This window comes from Manis pentadactyla, chromosome 6, assembly GCF_030020395.1.
Source record: "Manis pentadactyla isolate mManPen7 chromosome 6, mManPen7.hap1, whole genome shotgun sequence".
Classification (NCBI taxonomy): domain Eukaryota; kingdom Metazoa; phylum Chordata; class Mammalia; order Pholidota; family Manidae; genus Manis; species Manis pentadactyla.
In genome coordinates this window covers 29,571,274-29,590,472 of record NC_080024.1, presented here as the reverse complement: position 1 = coordinate 29,590,472, position 19,199 = coordinate 29,571,274, and the positions used below count along the sequence as shown (strand labels likewise).

General features: G+C 41.0%; 1 protein-coding gene across 1 annotated transcript in view; it reads left to right on the top strand.

The window, feature by feature from the left end:
- Window positions 1–15,327, top strand: part of CPO (carboxypeptidase O) — a 36,647-nt gene extending 21,320 nt beyond the window's left edge. The window contains exons 2-9 of the mRNA XM_036920314.2: window positions 617–716; window positions 2,810–2,911; window positions 4,600–4,704; window positions 5,629–5,739; window positions 6,840–6,930; window positions 8,050–8,252; window positions 13,982–14,066; window positions 14,923–15,327. Of these exons, the coding sequence (XP_036776209.2) occupies window positions 617–716; window positions 2,810–2,911; window positions 4,600–4,704; window positions 5,629–5,739; window positions 6,840–6,930; window positions 8,050–8,252; window positions 13,982–14,066; window positions 14,923–15,185 (1,060 nt within the window). The 3' untranslated portion in view covers window positions 15,186–15,327. The remainder of the gene's footprint in view (window positions 1–616; window positions 717–2,809; window positions 2,912–4,599; window positions 4,705–5,628; window positions 5,740–6,839; window positions 6,931–8,049; window positions 8,253–13,981; window positions 14,067–14,922) is intronic.
- Window positions 15,328–19,199: the final 3,872 nt, after the last annotated feature.

Below are 19,199 nucleotides of genomic sequence, written 5' to 3'. Positions count from 1 at the left end.
ACTCTGTATTTTTTGTCCAATTTTTTTGTGAGCCAAAAACTGCTGGCTCAATAAGTTTATTGTTTAAAAAGATAAACCATTGCATAAAGATTAATTCTTACCACTGTATGCAGTACAGTGGTTAATATTGCAGGTTCCTCAGTCAGACTGTCAGGATTTAAATCCCAGTAACACTTTTGCTGTGACTTAATATCTTCTTTTCTGAAATGGAGGTAATAAAGAGTACCTAGGTCATAGTTTTTAAGAGAAGTGAATGAGATTTAAATTGCTTAGACCAGGGAGTCTCACAGTATGTTTTAGTTCAATAAATCTTAGCTATTATATTTTTTTACAAATTTCAAAGTTTCAGCTACAACATCATATTGAACTATCCTAGCCTCCCTGCAAGACTGGAATGGCTGTCCTCATTCTACAGATGGAGAAACTGCAGTTCAGAGGGACTCAGTGGTTGCCAAGGTCTTACAATCACAAAGTTGCAGAGCCAAGGCTCCAACAACTGGCTTTTGTCCTTCAAATTCTGTACACATTGCTTTCTACTACCTTTTTCATCAAGTTTTCAACCCTCTTGATATTTTGGTTTTTTCATTGTTTTTTGTCTACTTTCATCTCTTTGCAGATCCCAAGCACAACCCAGACGAGAGGTTGTGGATGAGACAGTGAGTTGGGGGAGGAGCCTGGAGACCTATTCCTATACCAGGTATCACCCCATGGATGAGGTGAGCAAGGACACATGGGGTGAGGGGTGGGGGGTGGTAGTGGTCATAGCCTACATTAGGATGGGCAAGGGATAACTCCCTGTTAAAATCCATGGGCTAGAGAGGCTCAAAATGTGAGGCTGAGATTTGCCTGTGCACTGACTTCAGGGGATTCCCAGACATCACCACTTGATCCCTACCATTGAAACTATGGTGATATAAAAATCCTGGTGATATAAAATAAAAGGAAAATCAACAACAAAAAGGAAAAGGAGGGAAAGAACATCCCAACCAGTTCTGCTCATGTGAACATGAACCAGAACTAACCCTTACTCATGTTCATCAAGTCCTTAGCCAGTTTAAGCAGGGCAGAACCAATGTGGATGTGGGTGTGGAACATGGAACGGAGAAGCCTTCTAATTGAATCATATTTAGCTGAAAATGTGGCATATCTTGTAAGATGAAAAGACACAGGCAGAAGTTATTAAGAGGGGAAAACTTCTTTTTCAAAGAAATTTGTATTGCTATTGAGATAAGATTAGTGGTTTCTAGAACTGGATACAGTAAAAAATCAGCTATTAAATATGCACATGTGTTGGGGGAGTTGTGTGTGTGTGTGTGTGTGTGTGACATCATGCAAAACTTTTCTTAAAGTATGACTTTCTAAAGTTAATTTATAAAAATAGAATTGCTGGGTTAAAGAATAAATACATCTATAAATGCACAAGTTGTCCTCCAAAGAGGCTTTATCATTTATTCACTCAGCATTTTTTTAAAAGTACAAGAAAGAATTTATATTTTCTTCTGTGACAATCACCCAAAAGTACTAAAGATTCTAATATTTTGAACAAGATGCAGTAAAGCCCACGGAAAGCTTATGCTCTGTTATCAGAGATAGGCCACACCTGGTTTGACCTTGCTCTGTGACCTTAACCACGAAATTTAACCTCCTTGATCATTGTTTCTTCATCTGTGAAACAGGAGTAGCAGTACTTATCTTTACTTATCTTGCGGCTTTGTTGATAGAGCAAGTGAAATAAACTACATTACCACTGATTAAACAATAAATAAACAATTATTGCTGAGGTTGCTATGCCCTGCTATTTGTAACTCTCCCAAAGCTTAAGGCACCAGCATCTGACCCAGTCCCAATACAGGAGCACACATAAAGCCTGTGTGATGAATTGCTATTCTTTTCAGTTAACAGGACTGAACTGAAAATACACCCACCTAAGTATTATTACTGCTAAAATAACGCATTTTATCTTCAGATAGTCCATGCTAAAATGAATGTCGGCTGAGATACAAAAATTTTCACACAGAATATTTTTTATCTCAGATTAATTATTGTTATATACCATAACTCTTATCATTCAGATATTTCAACTACATATGAAACTGAATGTGGGGAGTATCTTATCACATGCAGTTGATTGTCTTAACACATCTTATGTTTATGAATTCCTATGCCATTTAGCCTTATAGAACCCCAAATTTTTGACTTATAGGAGAAGGTATAAAATCCTTCCTTTCTAAGCATGGAGTAAGATTTGTAATTAAATCAACATCTATTCAAATGTACTCCATTAAATCAAAATGATTAACTTGGCTTTGATTTAGAAATGTCGGCTGGCATGTTCTGTGAAGGGTGAATCCAGCTATTCTCTTATTTTGGATCCATTGACATTAGCAAAGGATATTGTTGAGATCCCAAAAGACTGAAGAAGATCCCACAAAATAGGCCCGACTGAAATTTCTGGCATGTCTGAGTGGCACCTGGAAGTCTGGAGGTCTGGTGGCCATTTGAAGAATATGTGATGGTATGATGTTCTTCAGATGTGTCAGTGGATTCTTGAAATTTTTAATTCTGAATAAATTATTTGTAAAATTCAGTAGAGTGTCCTAAGATGGTGAAGAAGAGTAGATCTTTACAGAGAATGGGAAGAGGGTGGTAATAATGCATTGGTTTAGTCTTCTAGTTTGTTGAGCACAGAGCTGTTTCAATGTAAAACAGAATACAGAGTTCAGTGTCTTAATGAAGAAACAGTTATCTAAATTAGAGGCAAGCAAATGGTCTTCTTATTGATACCCACAGTCCTCCCTGGCTCTTTCAGATCTATCAGTGGATGAGACAGATAAATGAGACGTACAGGGACGTGGTGACACAGCATTTCCTAGGAATGACCTATGAGAACCAGCCCATGTATTATTTGAAGGTGAGTGAGAAGGCTGAGAATTACCTTGGGTGGGGTGAGGAGTCATCTCTCCCACCCAATCCAAGGGTATTTGTTAACCATTCAGGGACTCTAATCAGAAATATGGACAAGGTTCAAAGAGGCAGTGCAGGCCAACTTTGCCTTTTCCCCCTCAAAATGGGTTTTTACAATTCAAAACAGATGATTACACCTTAATCATCTGGGTGGAATCAAGTTCTGGGATAAAGAGAATCTGAATGGTTGGGGGAACTATGGGCTAGGATTTAAAAATAGTAAGGCCTAGACGTGGAAGAGCTCATTCCTATCTTTCTTCATACTGGACCTAAGTACATGCCCACTAAGAATGTAGAATCATGGAAGGTTCTCTTTCCTTATGTATTATTACTTTTTTCTTTTAGCCTCAACCATTCTCAAAGCTGCCAGCATCATTCCTAATAATAATTGTGCATGGCATCATTCACTCAACTCTTGGCTAAATACTATTCCATAGCCAATAGATTTTTTTGTAGTTGTAAGTAACTCAAATTTGGGGATGTGACTGTAAATTAAGATGTATGCAGTAAGTGGTAAGAGGGCCATGAACTAAGTAATGCTATTTACCCAGGAGCTGAGTGAATGATTGGTTGATACGGTAAGCATGGGCAACTAATAACCAGGTTTTTGACTGGTACATCAAACTCTGACCTGAGTCAGCCAGAAAGACATCTAAACATCCTCTGCTCAGGGCATATTTTAAGGAATAGAATTGGTATATAATAAGGAAATAATGAACATAAACGTATAACCCATATGCATATACTCATAAAAGTGGTAATTAAGGTAAAAGGTGGATTGGGAATCATGCTAGTAACTTTGAAAATAGGTGAGGCTAAAAGAAAAAATTTCCTTAAATATGATGGATCCAGCCCTGTATTAATCTCAGTTTGTAAGTTTCTCATAGATAAAGGGGGAGAACCTTCATCAGCTCAGCTCCCAGTGGCTTTGAATGAACAGTGAGAGTCCAGGCCATTTACCTCCCAAACAGATGTGACTGTTACACACATGTGCGTGGTCACAGCCTCTTCTCCATCACAGAGAATCCATAATTGCTGGGTTCCTTCCTACCCACCCCATGCCTCTGAAAGAGGAGGGAGTCTTCCTGGAGTTAGACTGAATCAAAGTATCAGAACCACGGATGGGGAGGGAGGAAAGTAGACTGGGTTGACTGGGAGTGGAAGAGTTTCTAAGGGGAGGGGAATTTACTGAATTTAATAAGTATTGCAGGAGATTATGTACTTGGATCCATTCAGTTTCAAGAAGTTTAAGTGAAGACTAAGATTCATTTTCAACTACCTGAAGGGTACCTTTTGTGCACTTTGCCATTCTAAGTAAACCCTTTATGGCGAGGCTTTAGAAAGTTCATAGATAGTTAGCCTCTGTTTCTGGCTTGGGGATTTCTGCCTTTATTTATAGATAGGACATAATTTAGGGTGTAGGAAAGACCAGGCTTTGGGTGAAGGATATGGGAAGTCTGCACTCAGTGCTTGGAACACCAGCCAAAGCAATTGACAGGACAGTTCAAGTAGCCTAGGAAAGGGCCCTGTTGGTGGGTATCTCTGCCAGCATCCTTGCCTCATGCCTGGAACCACAGTGTGGAGGAAGAAAGGAGAATAAGAAACCTGATAACTTTGCATGGATGTCCCCTCCAGATCAGCCAACCATCCAATGATACCAAGAAGATCATTTGGATGGACTGTGGAATTCATGCCAGGGAATGGATTGCCCCAGCTTTTTGCCAATGGTTTGTGAAAGAAGTAAGTGTCTTCAGCTTCCTTGTAATAGTTAACCATCCCACAAATTATCTGTCAGTCGTAGCTATTTAGAAAGCGTACTTCTCTCTCACATATTGGCAATATGACTCTCTACTGAGCTACTCCTCACCCCAAGGGGAATGGAATTGATAAGTAGCTTCACTGAGAAAAGAGTTAGGTATTCTGATCTCTTCTTAGTGGATACAAAACCATTTTTCTTGGAAGGTAAACATGTCAAAATGTAGGAGAAAAATATATCTTGAAAGTCAGAGATGAGTGAATCCTGACACTGCCTTTTTCAAATAGTCTAGGGCAAATTATCTAAAACCAGGGCCCCTTGTTTTTCACCTGTAAAAGGAGTATGAAATAATTACTGCTGGGGTCTGCTGTGTGGATTCAGAGATTCAGCATGGGGGAAAAAAAACCAACATGGGGGAAAAAAACCAGCACAATGAATTTTTGCATATTACTTCCCCCCTTCTGTTGAGGGAATAAGGAACCTTTGAAAGGAATATGATACTTTTTGTGTCTGTCTTTTCAGAAACCCAAATATAGAGAAGCCCACAAAAAGTAGTTAGCAAAGTGTGGTTCCTAGAGCAACTGCATCAGCATAACTGGGAACTTGTTAGAAATACAAATTCTTGGACTCCATCTCCACACCTTAGACCTAGTGAATCCTGGGTGGGGGTGGATCTGGGAGAGTTAGAGCCAGGCAGTCTGTGTTTTAACAAGTGCAGGTGATTCTGAGGCACACTGACTTTGAGAAGCATTACCATAACGAATGTGACAGCGGAGGCAGGGTTAGAGGGCTGGAGGGTAGAGGTCTCATGTTACAGGCAGTTCATTGCCTTTGTAATTAAGTTGAAAATTAAGAGAGGAAAGACCTCTGCCAGGATCATTCCAAATGTTTCTTTCTTAAATTTCCAGATTCTACAAAACTACAGAGACAATCCCAGGATAAGAAGGTTCCTTAGAAACCTGGATTTCTATGTGCTTCCAGTTCTTAACATAGATGGTTATATCTACAGTTGGACAACTGTAAGTACAGTTAGTTGGTCCTTGGATGAGTTCATCGACTAGATCTTAACTCAGGTTCATTATTCTGCCCTCAGTTATTATAGAAATGTTCTGTGGCCATGCAAAGAAAGAAATCCCGTTTAGGATAAAAATCAATTTAATATTTTTAACCTAACAATCTAAGTCAATTTAGGATTGAGAAAACTGAGGCCCTTTTAGGGTTGAAATCCAGTACATGTTTTTTTTGGCCTGTTTGTTTTTGACATATTCCCATTTTTCGAGCCAGACTTAACTTTTCTTCAACTTCATCTCCTTAAAGTTTGTGGATTGCCTGCCACCATTCTGGATCCTATTGGTATAAAATTCATATAACACCTTAGGTTTGAAGCATAAGGGACACAAATGATGTGTAAATACTAACCCAGCTTTTATTTTTCACTGTCATCATTCACACGGGGCAAACATCTCATAAAGATTTTTATTTAGTAGACAACATCCTCTCTGAAATGTGTCTAAAGCACATCACTCCACAAATGAAACCTGTTTCTACAGAGTATCCATTCCCCACTCCCTCATTGCTCCCCCAAAGGCCCTTACTGGGACCCCTTTCTCTGCAGCAGCCCTTTGGCCCAGTGTGTGAATCAAGCCCTTCCCTGTCAGCTTGTTAGGAGAAACTTGTCTTTCTCGCCATCTCTACTTATCAGTCTCTTGCTCCCAGAAATGTGCAGCCAACCATCTCTGGTACACTTGGAACTGCCTTTTCCATCTGGCAAGCTATTTCTCTTTCATCCTGTATCACTGGGACCTAAAAAATGACTCTCAAGCTTTCCCTGATTAAGCAGATCACGTCCACCAGGTGATGCTAATCTGCTCATGAAGAACAGGCCAAACCACTCCCTCCAATTTGATGGCTTACATCTATGTATGCTTTTGGTTGTGCACATGGTTGCTAGTCCATCTGCAAGACTAACTATGACATGCACAAGCTTCATAATGTTAAAGGAAAGTTCTTCCAGACAATCCCAGGAATGGCTTTTCATGTTTGAGGACCAGCCATCATCACTAGCACTGTGATTTGTGACACTTTTGAATGGCAACCTCCTGGGGTTCCTCTGTTACAGGATCGACTTTGGAGGAAATCCCGCTCATCCCATAACAATGGCACATGTTTTGGGACAGATCTCAATCGAAATTTCAATGCGTCCTGGTGTAGTAAGTACATGTTTGGTCGATAAATTGATGGAAAAAAAATGGAACCGAGAAGCTAGAGAAGAAGCGAATTACTAGGGCTATAACATTTGAAAATGAACATCTAATTTTGTACAACTTTCTGGACTTCCTGATCAGAGTTCTCCCTCCAAAGATGATACTATCTATACAGTAAGAGACAGCACCACTGCAGTTCAGGATGCTCTTCAAGTGAGGCTGGCTGAACAAGGGTAAAGAAGACCTAGGCAGGTGTGAATACATCTCAAGTTTGTCTCTGTTTTTAAGTATATCAATTATCATAAAGAAAAGAAAAATCAGAGAATTATCTTTGCAGATTATTTTATAGCAGAGGGACAGAGGGACAGAAGACAAACATTTCCTTGTCTGGAGGGCATTTTTGTGTTTCTGAAAGTCAGCATGCCTAGTGAGTTGGAAGCAAATAAAGAGTTGGGAGTGATTAAGAGCAGTGTGGGTAACACCAGATGGCAAGGGTTAAAATTTGGGCTTGGTGGCTGTGTGGTTTTGGAAAAACTGATTCATCTCTCTGCTCCAGTTTTCTCTTTAAAATGTGGCCCTTAGTCATACCAAATTAGTAGGTTGTCATGGGGATTAAGTGCAGAGCCACTAGGAGGGGCTACCACAGTGTCCAGCATGTGCAAAGCGCTCCACCCGTGGTCCTTATTATTATTGGAGAGGAGGACAGACTAATTAATCCTTGCAAAATAGCTCTAATGCAACTTAAGCCAGTAATACACTGAGTAAGAGACTTAGTCCTTCGATTAGACTCCTTCAAAGCCTGACTTGGAAACCCAAGAACTGGTTCCCAGACATACCCCATGTTAAGTGAAAATGTACTGAAAATGCCATTTCATTTTGCATCTTCCTTCTCGGGCCATGTAAGTGTGGAGTTTGTTTCTAAATCTAAATGTCAGCCCTCCTGACTTTCTGAGTTCCCCCTCGAATGACTACCAAGCTGACTAATTTAACCAGAACTGACTTAGATGAGCAAGGGTAAGCCCTGATCCCACGCACAGATTGCCCTAAGCGAGGATGACCCCTTGCCCTCTGCCAGTTCTCAACTGAGATCACGATGCCTTCCTTGTGGTTTCCTGCATATTCCAGGTATTGGCGCATCTAAAAACTGCTCGGATTTAACATTCTGTGGGGCAGGACCGGCCTCTGAACCAGAGACCAAAGCTGTTTCCAGCTTTATTGAGAGCAAGAAGGAGAACATTGCGTGCTTCCTGACCATGCATTCATATGGGCAGCTCATTCTCCTGCCTTATGGCTACACTGAAAATAAACCAAGTAATCATGAAGAACTGGTAAGACCGTAGCACCAAAGCCTTTAGAAGAGCCTCAGTGGGACCCCTGGCTTCCTTTCCCTGATTTCTATCTCCAAGCTTTTGGCTCCGGCCCCGCTTTGTTCATTCTGCTCTTCCTTATTTTCCTTCTCCTGCTTTTTACATCTTGCCAGATGCCTGCTGGGAAGGCTTCAGGTTAAATGCTGCTTTACCTACGTTAATTAACTACCTGTTTCGTAAAGTGTCAAGTTGGGAGACATCTTAGGTATTCGTCTATAATATAAATGAGATGATTATGTTAATAATCTGCAGGAATGCACTTTCATTTCTGTAAATTCTCCTGAAGCTCCGTTCAGCAATTATAGCTTTTGAACCATGCTTTAAAGACTCGCCAGCTGTTAGTGGAATATGGCATATCTAAAATAACACGGCTAAATAATATCTGCTCTCTTCTCTGCTAACACAATGCTTTATTTTCTCCTAAACTCTGCCTCTAGTATTTGCTGAGGAGCATTTGTAAGGGGAAGTGCCGATGAATCCAGCTGGACAGGGAAAGTGTGCTCTGTCTCATCCAGGTCCCTGGAGCTGTGTTGACTCAAGCACTGGGCAGAAATGCTGAAAGGTCTCTTTGCCCTTTCGTCAGCCTCCAGACAATAGACACAAACCAAAGGGAGTATAAATTAAAATCATTGCAATATTTATCTTTTTTTAAAATTATTTTTTCAATTTTTAATTGTGGTAAAGTATGTTTAATATAAAATTCACCATCTTAACTGTTTTCAAGTGACAATCAAGTAATGCGAAGTAGATTCACATTATTGTGCAACCAATCTCCAAAACTCGTTCATCTTTCAGAATTGAAATTCCATACCCATTAAATAACAACTTCTGGCCCCACCTTGCTCCTGGCAGCCATCATTCTACTTTCTTTTTCTCTGAATTTGACTGCTCTAGATACCTCATGTAAGTGGAATCAGACGGTATCTTTTTATGGCTGGCTTGTTTTACTTAGCATAATGTCCGCAAGATTCAACCATGTTGTAGTATGCATCCGAATTTTCTTCCTTTTTAAGTCTGAATAATAGTCCATCATAGGTATATACTATATTTTCTACATTCATTTATCCATAGATGTATATTTGAATTGTTTCTACCTTTAGCTATTGCAGATAATGCTGCTATGAACATAAGTGTACAATACCTCTTTGAGACACCATTTTCAATTTGGGGAGTATATAACCAGAGGTGGAATTGGTGAATCAAATGGTAATTCTATTTTTAACTTTTTGAGGAGCCATTAATGTGTTTCCACAATAGGTACACCTTCCTACCATTTTCCACTCCTACCAATAGTGCACAAGGGTTCCAATTACCCCATGTTCCCACCAATACTTGTTATTTTCTAATAAGTATTAGAAAAAATGTATCTTTTTAATATTTTAAGATAAGTTCCTCATTATCAACAAATGCTGGGATGGATAGGGACTCAGTTTACTCTGTTCTTAAGATCACAGATGCCTGGGGACTAACTGGTTCTCTTCTACATCCTGTCCCATTCCTACTGGAGCATGACCCATAATACATATGTCTGGGCAAAAAAAGGAAAACCACTATAAGATCGTTGCTGAAAGGATCCTTTCCTCCAGCAGTCAAAAATATCTTAACAGGACCCCAGTATCTTTTCAGCAACATTTTTGGACATTTGTACTACACGTTCATTTTGTAAGATATGGAAATAACTAACATTTGCCTAGGACTTTACAATTTACAAAGGGATTTTATAGCATTAACTCATCTGACCCTCATGACAATATAATAAGCTCACTTTGGAGATTTGAAAATTGAGACCTAGAGTTAACTATATTTCTAGAGCCCCTATAGACAGTGAATAGTGGTACCCAGGCTGGAACTCATCTCTTCAGATACCAGAGGCTGCATTCATTTGACCACCTCACACTGTCTCTTTCTACTCAGAAAGCGTTTGCAACTTCTAAGAGCTGTTATCAATTTAGATGCCCAGTCCACTGTGTTGTAGTTCCCCCTCCTTTCTGAAAGTCAATTTCTTTAATAAGGAAATATGCAGAAACAAAGATTTTAGTGGAGAAGCCCGAACACTTTTAGTTCCCAGTTTCTGTGGTATTTCCTGCAGATGTCTATTTTCTGCTCAAAGGGAAGTGTGGCCCCAAAGACAGGCCATTATATATAGACTGTTGATGGGACAGGCTTTCCACCAGCAGAAAAAAAACCTCATAAACCCTAGTATTTTTCTAGGGAATTTCATTCTCTTGGTTCAGGAAAACATACTGCATGGCCATTTTGCAAGGTTTGTGTTCTAAGGTTAGAGGGTCTTGTGCTGTGGAACGACTCCCTGGTCATAGCCCTCTGGCCACAGGCTAGGAGAGGCAAGAAGGCAGGAGGGACCTGGGGCACTGACCTGGCTGCTACTGCAAGGTAACTCCAAGATGGCAATTATGGACAACCCTTTAAACTCTCTGTGGAAACCGGCAAATCAAATTAAGGAAGACTACTCCGATTCTGTAGCTCTTACAGTCTCAGGTGCTGAAGAGTTATGATAAACATTCATCTGAGACTTCTATAATAACAGTGTGAAAATTTTGCCACCTTGTGTCATCCATACTGAAGCCAGCTGGTGGTGGCTGGAAGTTCTTAGGGGCAAGCTTTGATAGACCCTAAGAACACTTTCAGTTCCCAGCCCCTTCTGTGCTCAAAGTCACAGAATCAAGCCAACTGTTTAAGGAGATTTCAATTTCTGGTACTGTTTACAATTAGCAGAGACTAGTAATTAATGTCTATATATTTACAAAACCAAAAATTTGTAGAAATTAAGATAAATATGATACTATGTGATAGACAATTTAGCAATCACTGCGTAGGGGAAATATAACCACATATAGCCCAGTTCTAAACTGCTCTGGAAATTAGAATAGCTATAAGAATTCTAATGTTTAGATGCTAACATTCGTTCCATTTGAACTCTTCCCATATCAACCCCTGTATCCCACCCCGACCTTTGTCCTTGCACATATGCATGCCAGGGCCTTAATCAACCTTTTAGTGTGCCTCCCTGTGAATACAGGAAATTCTCTGCCCAGTGAAGTCTTTATTAAGCAGGTCTTTTACAATGTAAATTACTAAGCAGGTCTTTAACAATGTAAATTATGTACTACTAGCAAAGGGATTTTTATTATTTTGACTAGAAAGTGCCTTCAGGCTGAGAAGGGCCACAGAGAAATTGGCTGTCTATGACCTTGTGGTATAGTGTCAAAAGAAGAGAGAATAATTGGGAATTCTAACCTTAGAAAGAGAAGTCAGAGTCTTCAGATTCCCATTTTATCTTCTCAGAAAGGATCCGATCTATAAACTAAGTATCACAACTGTATACATCTCATATATGCTGTATTTCTTACACCTATCAACTTCCCCACAGTAATTGCAGGAGAATCCTTTAAAGTATTCAAAATTTCTTGTCCGTGAGGAAGGGGAAACTGGGAAGATGGTTTCCTTTCCTCAGCCAGGATTTGGGAGAGGAGAACTATATAGGATAAAATAAGTAAAGGCTGGCAATCAGAAGAAAGAGTCATCTTCAGTGAGCTGCAGGAAAGACAAAAAAAAAAAAAATGCAGGAAAGCGAAAAAAAAAAGCAAGAAACCCTTTGGATGGAAGATGCAGCCTGGAGCCTGTCCGTGTAACGCAAACTAAAGTCAGGCTCCACGTGGAGTGGCTGGCCTGGAGCTTCATGCAAGGAAATACAGAATCACACGGGTATTAAAAAGAATTAAAAGCAATTTGCATGTTTACCAGAGACTCTAAAAGAACTGCAAAAGGGAGTGTGGTTAGCAAATCACAGCCACTCTTTTCCCAGGCCTCGGGCTCATGATTTCACTCACACATAGTAGCTTCCCTAAATCCTTCCTCTTCAGACTTCATTTTTTATTTCCTTAGCAGAATTTCTCTTCCTGGAAGTCCCCTTTCTAACTCTCTTCTCCCTTTAATTCCTCTTCTTTCTACAAACAGCTCTTGTACCTCTTCCCAGTGTAAATGAATAAAATCAGCATTATACGTTTCACTTTGTTACTTCTTCCTACTCATTATCTCGATTCTGGCCAACACAAGCCCAGGGGCTAAGGCAGACTTAGAATCTCTTTTCAGGAAGAGAGAGAAGGTGGCTGGCCAAAGACAGAATTCTCAGTAGTGAGGGGAGAGGAGGCAAAAATCTTGAAAGTATGTTCCATTCACTGTTTTTCTCTTATCTTAGCCACATGCAGGGAGGCCCAGGTCACGCTGCCCATGACCCCACTACCGCTATTGTCTTTTCTGCTTTTCCTTTGGAATTTCACTGCGACTCTCCCTGCTCTGCCCAACCACCACTCTGCTGTACCTCAGGATTCAACTGGGCAACGCAGGGTGCGGAGGGAGAGGCCGGGCATAAAGCCAGAAGTCAGGGACGCTAACGCACCAGCGTGTGCAGTCAGGCTGCCCTGTGGGGTGAAGCAGCAGAGACTTGCATGCTAGGCAGGGACTGGGCAAGGGGTTGGGTGGTGTCTGGGCAAAATCCAAGGGGAAGGAGGGGAATATGCCATCAAGCAGGCAGAATATAGCATTAGGGAGCCTGGGATGGGGAATACTTAGATTGTCAAAATAGTGTGTAAGGAGACATATCAGAAGGTCAGTAAATACAGGCAATACACCTATATTTCAGGTAGTGACTCTGATCTCAGAAAGGGTGTGCAGAGAGCCAGGCTGAGACCTTAGAAGTCACCTAGTTCTGAGGGATTCCAGTGTAGTAAGGTTACAGGGAGGTAGGTGTGAGGAAGTGTGTGGCTTCCAGCTCTGAAATTCTACGAGCTTGTGAGAGATGAGCATCAAATACGTATAAGGAAAAGCAAACAGGGAGCAGTAAGGGAAGTATGAACCAATGGCCATGGGGGAAAACACGAGGAGAGAGAGAACCCAGTGGGATGATCAGGAAAAGCCTCGAAGAGAAGTTGGCGTGTGAGAAAGTTCTTTGAAGTTGGGTAGAATTTCGACAGACAGAGATGAGAGGTAAGGCATCCCAGGTAGAGGCAATATCCTGAGAAAAGGTAGACAGTCTAAGGAACTGGGGCATGTGGGAGAACTTGAGTTTGGCCATAATCTAGGGTGGGATATAGAGAATGTGGTGCTGCAAAGGTTAGTCAGGGCCATATGATGGAAGATCTCAAATACTACAGTGAGAAATCTGTGCTTCATGCAGCTGGCAGCTGAGTTATTGAAGACTTTTCAACAGGACCGTGGTCATAGTTCTGCTCCACACACGCTCACCTGAGAGCCAGGGGAGATCAATTGGGATAAAGATTGATGAAAGGAAGTGAAACTTACTAGAAGATGACAGTAGTCCATTTCAGAGGTAATGAGACTGAAATAGGGTGATGGCAGTGGAAATGCAACTTGGCAAGTGTTTGGGAGAAGGAGAGTCAAAGATGACTGCAGGGGTGTACGTGTGCTTAGGGGAGCATGATAGGCCAGAAGTGTGAAGATGCGAACAGCCTTATTAGTGGGGTGGACGATGAAACTGGGTTTGAGTATGTGGAGTCTAAAGTAGCAGCCGGCTACCTAGATGTAACTGTCCAGTGGGAAGTTAGAAAGATGGTCTGGAACCTGGAGATGGATTTGGACAAAATACCAAACCCTCTGGATTGTCGGATTTATTTTTAACATCAGATATCTGTCTCTACATTTCCCACCTACAGATCCAAGTTGGACAGAAGGCAGCAAATGCATTGAAAGAAAAGCATGGAACCAATTATAGAGTTGGATCGAGTGCAGATATTTTATGTAAGTCTCTTTTTTTTCTTCCTCTTCAATGGTATCTAGGGCACAAAAGAAATCAGTGCACCTTGGACAGTGGAGTGGGCAGGGAGGGATGGAGAGTTCCTGGGGTCAACAGGAAGTTGTAGAAATCAAAATGACCAAGGATAAAAGGGAGTCTGTACAAATCCAGAATTATGCTCTCTAGGGATAAGGTGTGAACAAAAATAAAAAATTAATGCACTGCCTCAGACCAGAACTCCCTCTGGTTTCAGTTTAAAAGAGCTGGCAAGTGAGGAGGCACAGGAGTTAAGAGGAAGGATGTTTTCCAGTGACCCTTGGTCAGTTGAATTCAGTTCCCAGAAGCCCCATCAGGCTCAGAAAGCAGAGCAGGTGGGGCCTGGAGAAAGAATCTTAAAAAAAAAAGAAGAAGAAGAATTTAGTTGAACGGAGAGTGTACTGCTTCCCCCCTCCTCCACCACTCCCTCCTTCACCCACTGAAGGACCACCAAGATAATATTTACATCATATTTTCCCTGTGCCTCATTTTGTTTCTGTTCCTTTATATGTCACTTCACTCTTGCCTGCAGTTTCAGGTGGTCTAGTGTTTGATTCAGCTGAGAAACTAACCAAACCTCTGCTAGGTGCCAGGCATAATGCTAGGTACCGTGGGGGATGGTGAGGGGAGACAGAGAGGTGGAATACGGTGTGATTCCTGCCCTACAGGGCCTTACTATCAAGGGGGGGAGAAGACAGCCATCCATGAGGCCCCAATGTGATGAAGTTTATTTTGCTGGATTGAACCTTTATTCCCTGAAACAGCTATAGAAATCTGTCCTTCCGCAGTACTATTTCTAACTCCGCCTCATGTTCTCACTTGTAGATGCCTCGTCAGGGTCTTCAAGAGACTGGGCTCGGGACATTGGGATTCCCTTCTCATATACCTTTGAACTGAGGGACAGCGGTACCTATGGGTTTGTTTTGCCAGAAGCTCAGATTCAGGACACCTGCGAGGAGACCATGGCAGCTGTGCTCTCCGTCCTAGACGATGTATATGAAAAATATTGGCATTCAAACAGTGCTGGGAAGGTGACATCTACCTCCGTGGTGCTGAGCCTGCTAATAGCTTTGGTGTCTCCTCTCTGAGTGCATCCGACCCAGTCTGCTCAGCCTCAGTGAGGTGGGTGCGGAGTGCAGGGAGATGTTTGTCTGCAGCTGTGGTGGAATCCAATAATTTAACTAAAAATGCTTTCTGTTTCAATAAAGGTGAATCATGTTCTCATTTTAATGTCTGTTTTGCAGGTGACTATTTTTATTACTTTAAAAGAGTATAATGTTCATTGGTTATTGCCACAATAATGGTACCAACCAAACCACTCTAAACTTCAGTGAATCTATAGATGAGTTCAGAAGTTCTGCTGATCTGGTTGGGCCCACTGCGCATCAGTGGTCGGTTCCAGGGCAGCTGCCCTGGGGCCTAGAGGTATTTTTCTCATCTAAATTCTTTGAGAATTTTGCCTGTGCCTTTGAGGCCGGGTGGCACTTAATTTTGTGCTATTGAGTTAGTAGCAGCATTTAGAAGCTATATAACCTCTCTATATAGCTGTTGCTGGTTTTATTTATGTATTTAATATTTATTAAAAACAATTTTTTTTGAGAATCTACTAGGTACGTTTTGCTAGATTCTGGGGTTACAGTGGTGGATCACATAGGCCCGGTCCTCGCACTCTTGCAATTTCTATTCCAGTGAGTGAGACTGGGGATGGTGGCCATAAATAATTGGAATGGACACACTGTTGCATGTCAGGCAAATCTCAGCTCTGGGGAGCTCTAATAATCAAGAACACAAATAAATAAACTAAATATTGCAGCTTGTGACAGGTGTTACTAGAGAAATAGCGAGCCAGTAGAGAGGTAAGTGAAGGGCCAGATGGTAGGTTTATGGATACATGGGCATTTAATTGTGCTATCTTGTCTATTACACTGTAAGTACTCTTAAGGTAGTGTCTATGACTGTCATTTCCTATGAATCTCTATGTGACACCTTGACATGGTGCTAAGCACTTGTCAGGCTTTGAACAAGTGTCGTAGCTGTGACTGGCTGACAGGGCATCCTTGGGTGTTCAGTCTTTATTTCCAAATTTCCCTGTTGGTCACAGTCACAGTGTACTTCTTGATTATAACCCCTTTATTGCCTTTCTTTTTCCTCTTTACTTCTTCCTGTTTTGCCAGTGTGTGGCTGATAAGGGTCAAAAAGGAAAATGTCAGGGGCAATAGGCCTTAATGAATCAGAGAACAGCTATTTACAATGCTGTTATCTATGCGTCGTACACAATGTATACATTGTATACAATGTTAAAAATGCCAATGTCACAATTGGGGCATTGTCGAGACAACGTGGTTGGGTTTCATCAATGGTCAACCTAGAACTGAAGAAAACTTAGTGTGGCCATCAATGCCACATTCAAGAAGTAAGCAGGGGAACTGTGCTCAGAGCCTTGCATTCTTGGCATAGACAACAAGATACGTAGAAGAGAAGCCCATACAAGACTGTCTCCTTACAGGCTGTATGTATTAGGCTGAATCATATGAAATTGCTGTTTTCATAGGTCAAAAAAGTGCAAGTACTGGTGACTTTATATGGTTCAATATAATATTATCTCAGTGCCAATAAAGGTGTCTCCATGATGCCTTTTCTTTAAATATACTGCATTTTCTGCTACTATTTCCTTACTTCCACCAAAAATGGTAGGTGCTTTTTTCCATAACTATTACTACAAAGGATCTAGATCTTCTTGACTTAAAGGGAAATTTAGAGTTTAAAATGTGCAAAATGATAAATTCAGATGGTCTCCAAGCCTCTAGCCCTAATTTTTTTTCTACATCAGTGTCAAAATGAGTTATATTTTTATTTCCATTTATGCATGACCAAGCTCCTGTTTCCCTTCCTTGTCTTATGCAGTTTAGTAATCTCCTGATGTGTTACTGGAAATATATTCCTCATATCACTCCATATTATTCTTATGCATATAACTTGAATCTGGCATAAATGTACTGTGTCGCTAAAAGGAGCCCACTGCCCACATACCTAAAATTATAATACTAAATACAAAGGAGTCTAAAATCTTAAGTGAATAATTATTAATTTCTGTTACCATATGCAGTGATTGAAATACTTTATGTGTATTAACTTGTAGAACATTCGTCAGAATCCTGAGTTGGGTATTTTTATTTATTTGATGAAGGAACTGAGACACAGAGAAGGTAAGTAGCATACCCATGGCCACACAGATCTTAAAAATTGCTGACTGATGAAATAATTTATTGAGATAGGAATTTTCTGGTTGCAGGATGCAGAAGCATTGTCAAGTGGCCACTGCCCCCTCACCCAGACCTCCTCAGGCCCGTTCTTCTGCATCTCTCTCCATCCTCGGTGTGGTTTTTGCCTCCCATGGCTCACACGGGTGTGACTCCTTTCCAGTGCCTTTGGCTGCTGCAGATACTCTGCCTGTGACCTCAGAGAGCTAGAAGTGTATGGGAGTTATACCAACCACCAGGAACTCCCAGCCCACCTGGACAGATAAGGATGTGCCCAGGAGTATGAAGACACAGTCCCCTTCAGTGTATTGGGGAAGACCCAAAGTGTACCTCACGTTCCCGAGAGCCTGTGGCCAAGGTTGAAGTTACACCCCAGGGAATGTGCTCTGCGGCTGCTCCAGTGCACGGCTTCCCCCCTTGCCCTCCTCCCTTACCCTCTGGGGGCTCCTCCTGATAAACCCATGTGTACATGAGCCCTTCCTCTGGGTCTGCCTCTGGGCGGCCCAACCTAATACAACCACCTTGGGAATTGTTACCAAAACATAACACATTCTTAATTTCCTAAAATCTCCCTTAATAAAAGTAGTACTATGATTGAATATTCAGAGTATGACTGGGGATTATGAATGTTGAATAGACAGAAATATTATTGTGAAGATGTTATCATTCTAGAAAGTGAGGAATCCTGGTCCACATAAGACTTTCACTTCAGAAAAACACATGCATTTCCAGTTTGGTCTCTATTGAAGGTGCAGTAAAAAAGATTAGCCTTTATGGACTTGTAAATTTTGAAGTATTGGGTGTTACATAAGACTTTATGAGAAAATATAGTCACTTATAACAGTTTTCCACTCTGCTGTAATCAGACCTGCATAGTCTTTTTAAACTATCTTGAAAAAGGAATTTTATTTCTTTCTAAGGAGTCGTTCATTTAAAATAATAATCATAATAAAAAATAAACCTTAAAGAGATGAAATGGTGAGCATACTAACTCCTTTCCCACCTGCGGGTTCCTTTCCCCATGCGGCTTTTAACGTTTTTTTCCTGAGAATTTGTTCTTTCTAAAAGTACATTTTTGCAAGTCATTTTCAAAATAATAGTGCAAATCAAAGGCAAACAGTGTCTTTTCTCTTTGCATGGATGGTGCAAAAGCAACCACAGAAACACAGAGGAGGCAAAGAGTAGTGTGTTTTCATGGGTTTGAACACAAAAACCCAGTTGACTAGGTGGATGATCCTGAGAAGATGAGGCCAAAAGTCAAGCTGGAATGAGGTGGTTGGAGATCCTAAATGCCAAACAGGAGTTTACTTATTATCCCTATAGGCTGCGGGAGTACCTATGTGTTTGCACAGAGAGGGTAAATAAACACATGCTATATAAAGATTAGTCAGGAAGGATGAATTACAGTGAGACAGCTGGAGGGGAGAAGTCTGAGGCAAACACTTCAAAAAAAACATCATGCACATATAAATTTAATAAGATTGAGTTGGTGGCCAGAAAAATGGAAACGAAGGGACAGAAATCAGAGGTGGTCAGAAAGACTCAATGTGGGGTTTGTTTGAACATGGAGAATATGAAAAAAAGGGGTGAAATTACTGTGAGTGGCTGGTTTGAAAAATTGTGGTGGTGTAAGAGCATGAGAACTTGTCTTAAGTCTTCTTTGTTTCATCCCTACCTAGAAAGATATAATAGACCAATGCTAAAAATAGGCTTAACAGATTCATGGAAGCCAGAGGGGACAGTATGGAAAAACGAGGAGCCATTTTGTTGCAGACCGGAAGTAGGAAGTGTAAACTGCCAAGTTGTCGAGTCAAACTTACGGTTTGTCGAGTCAAACTTACG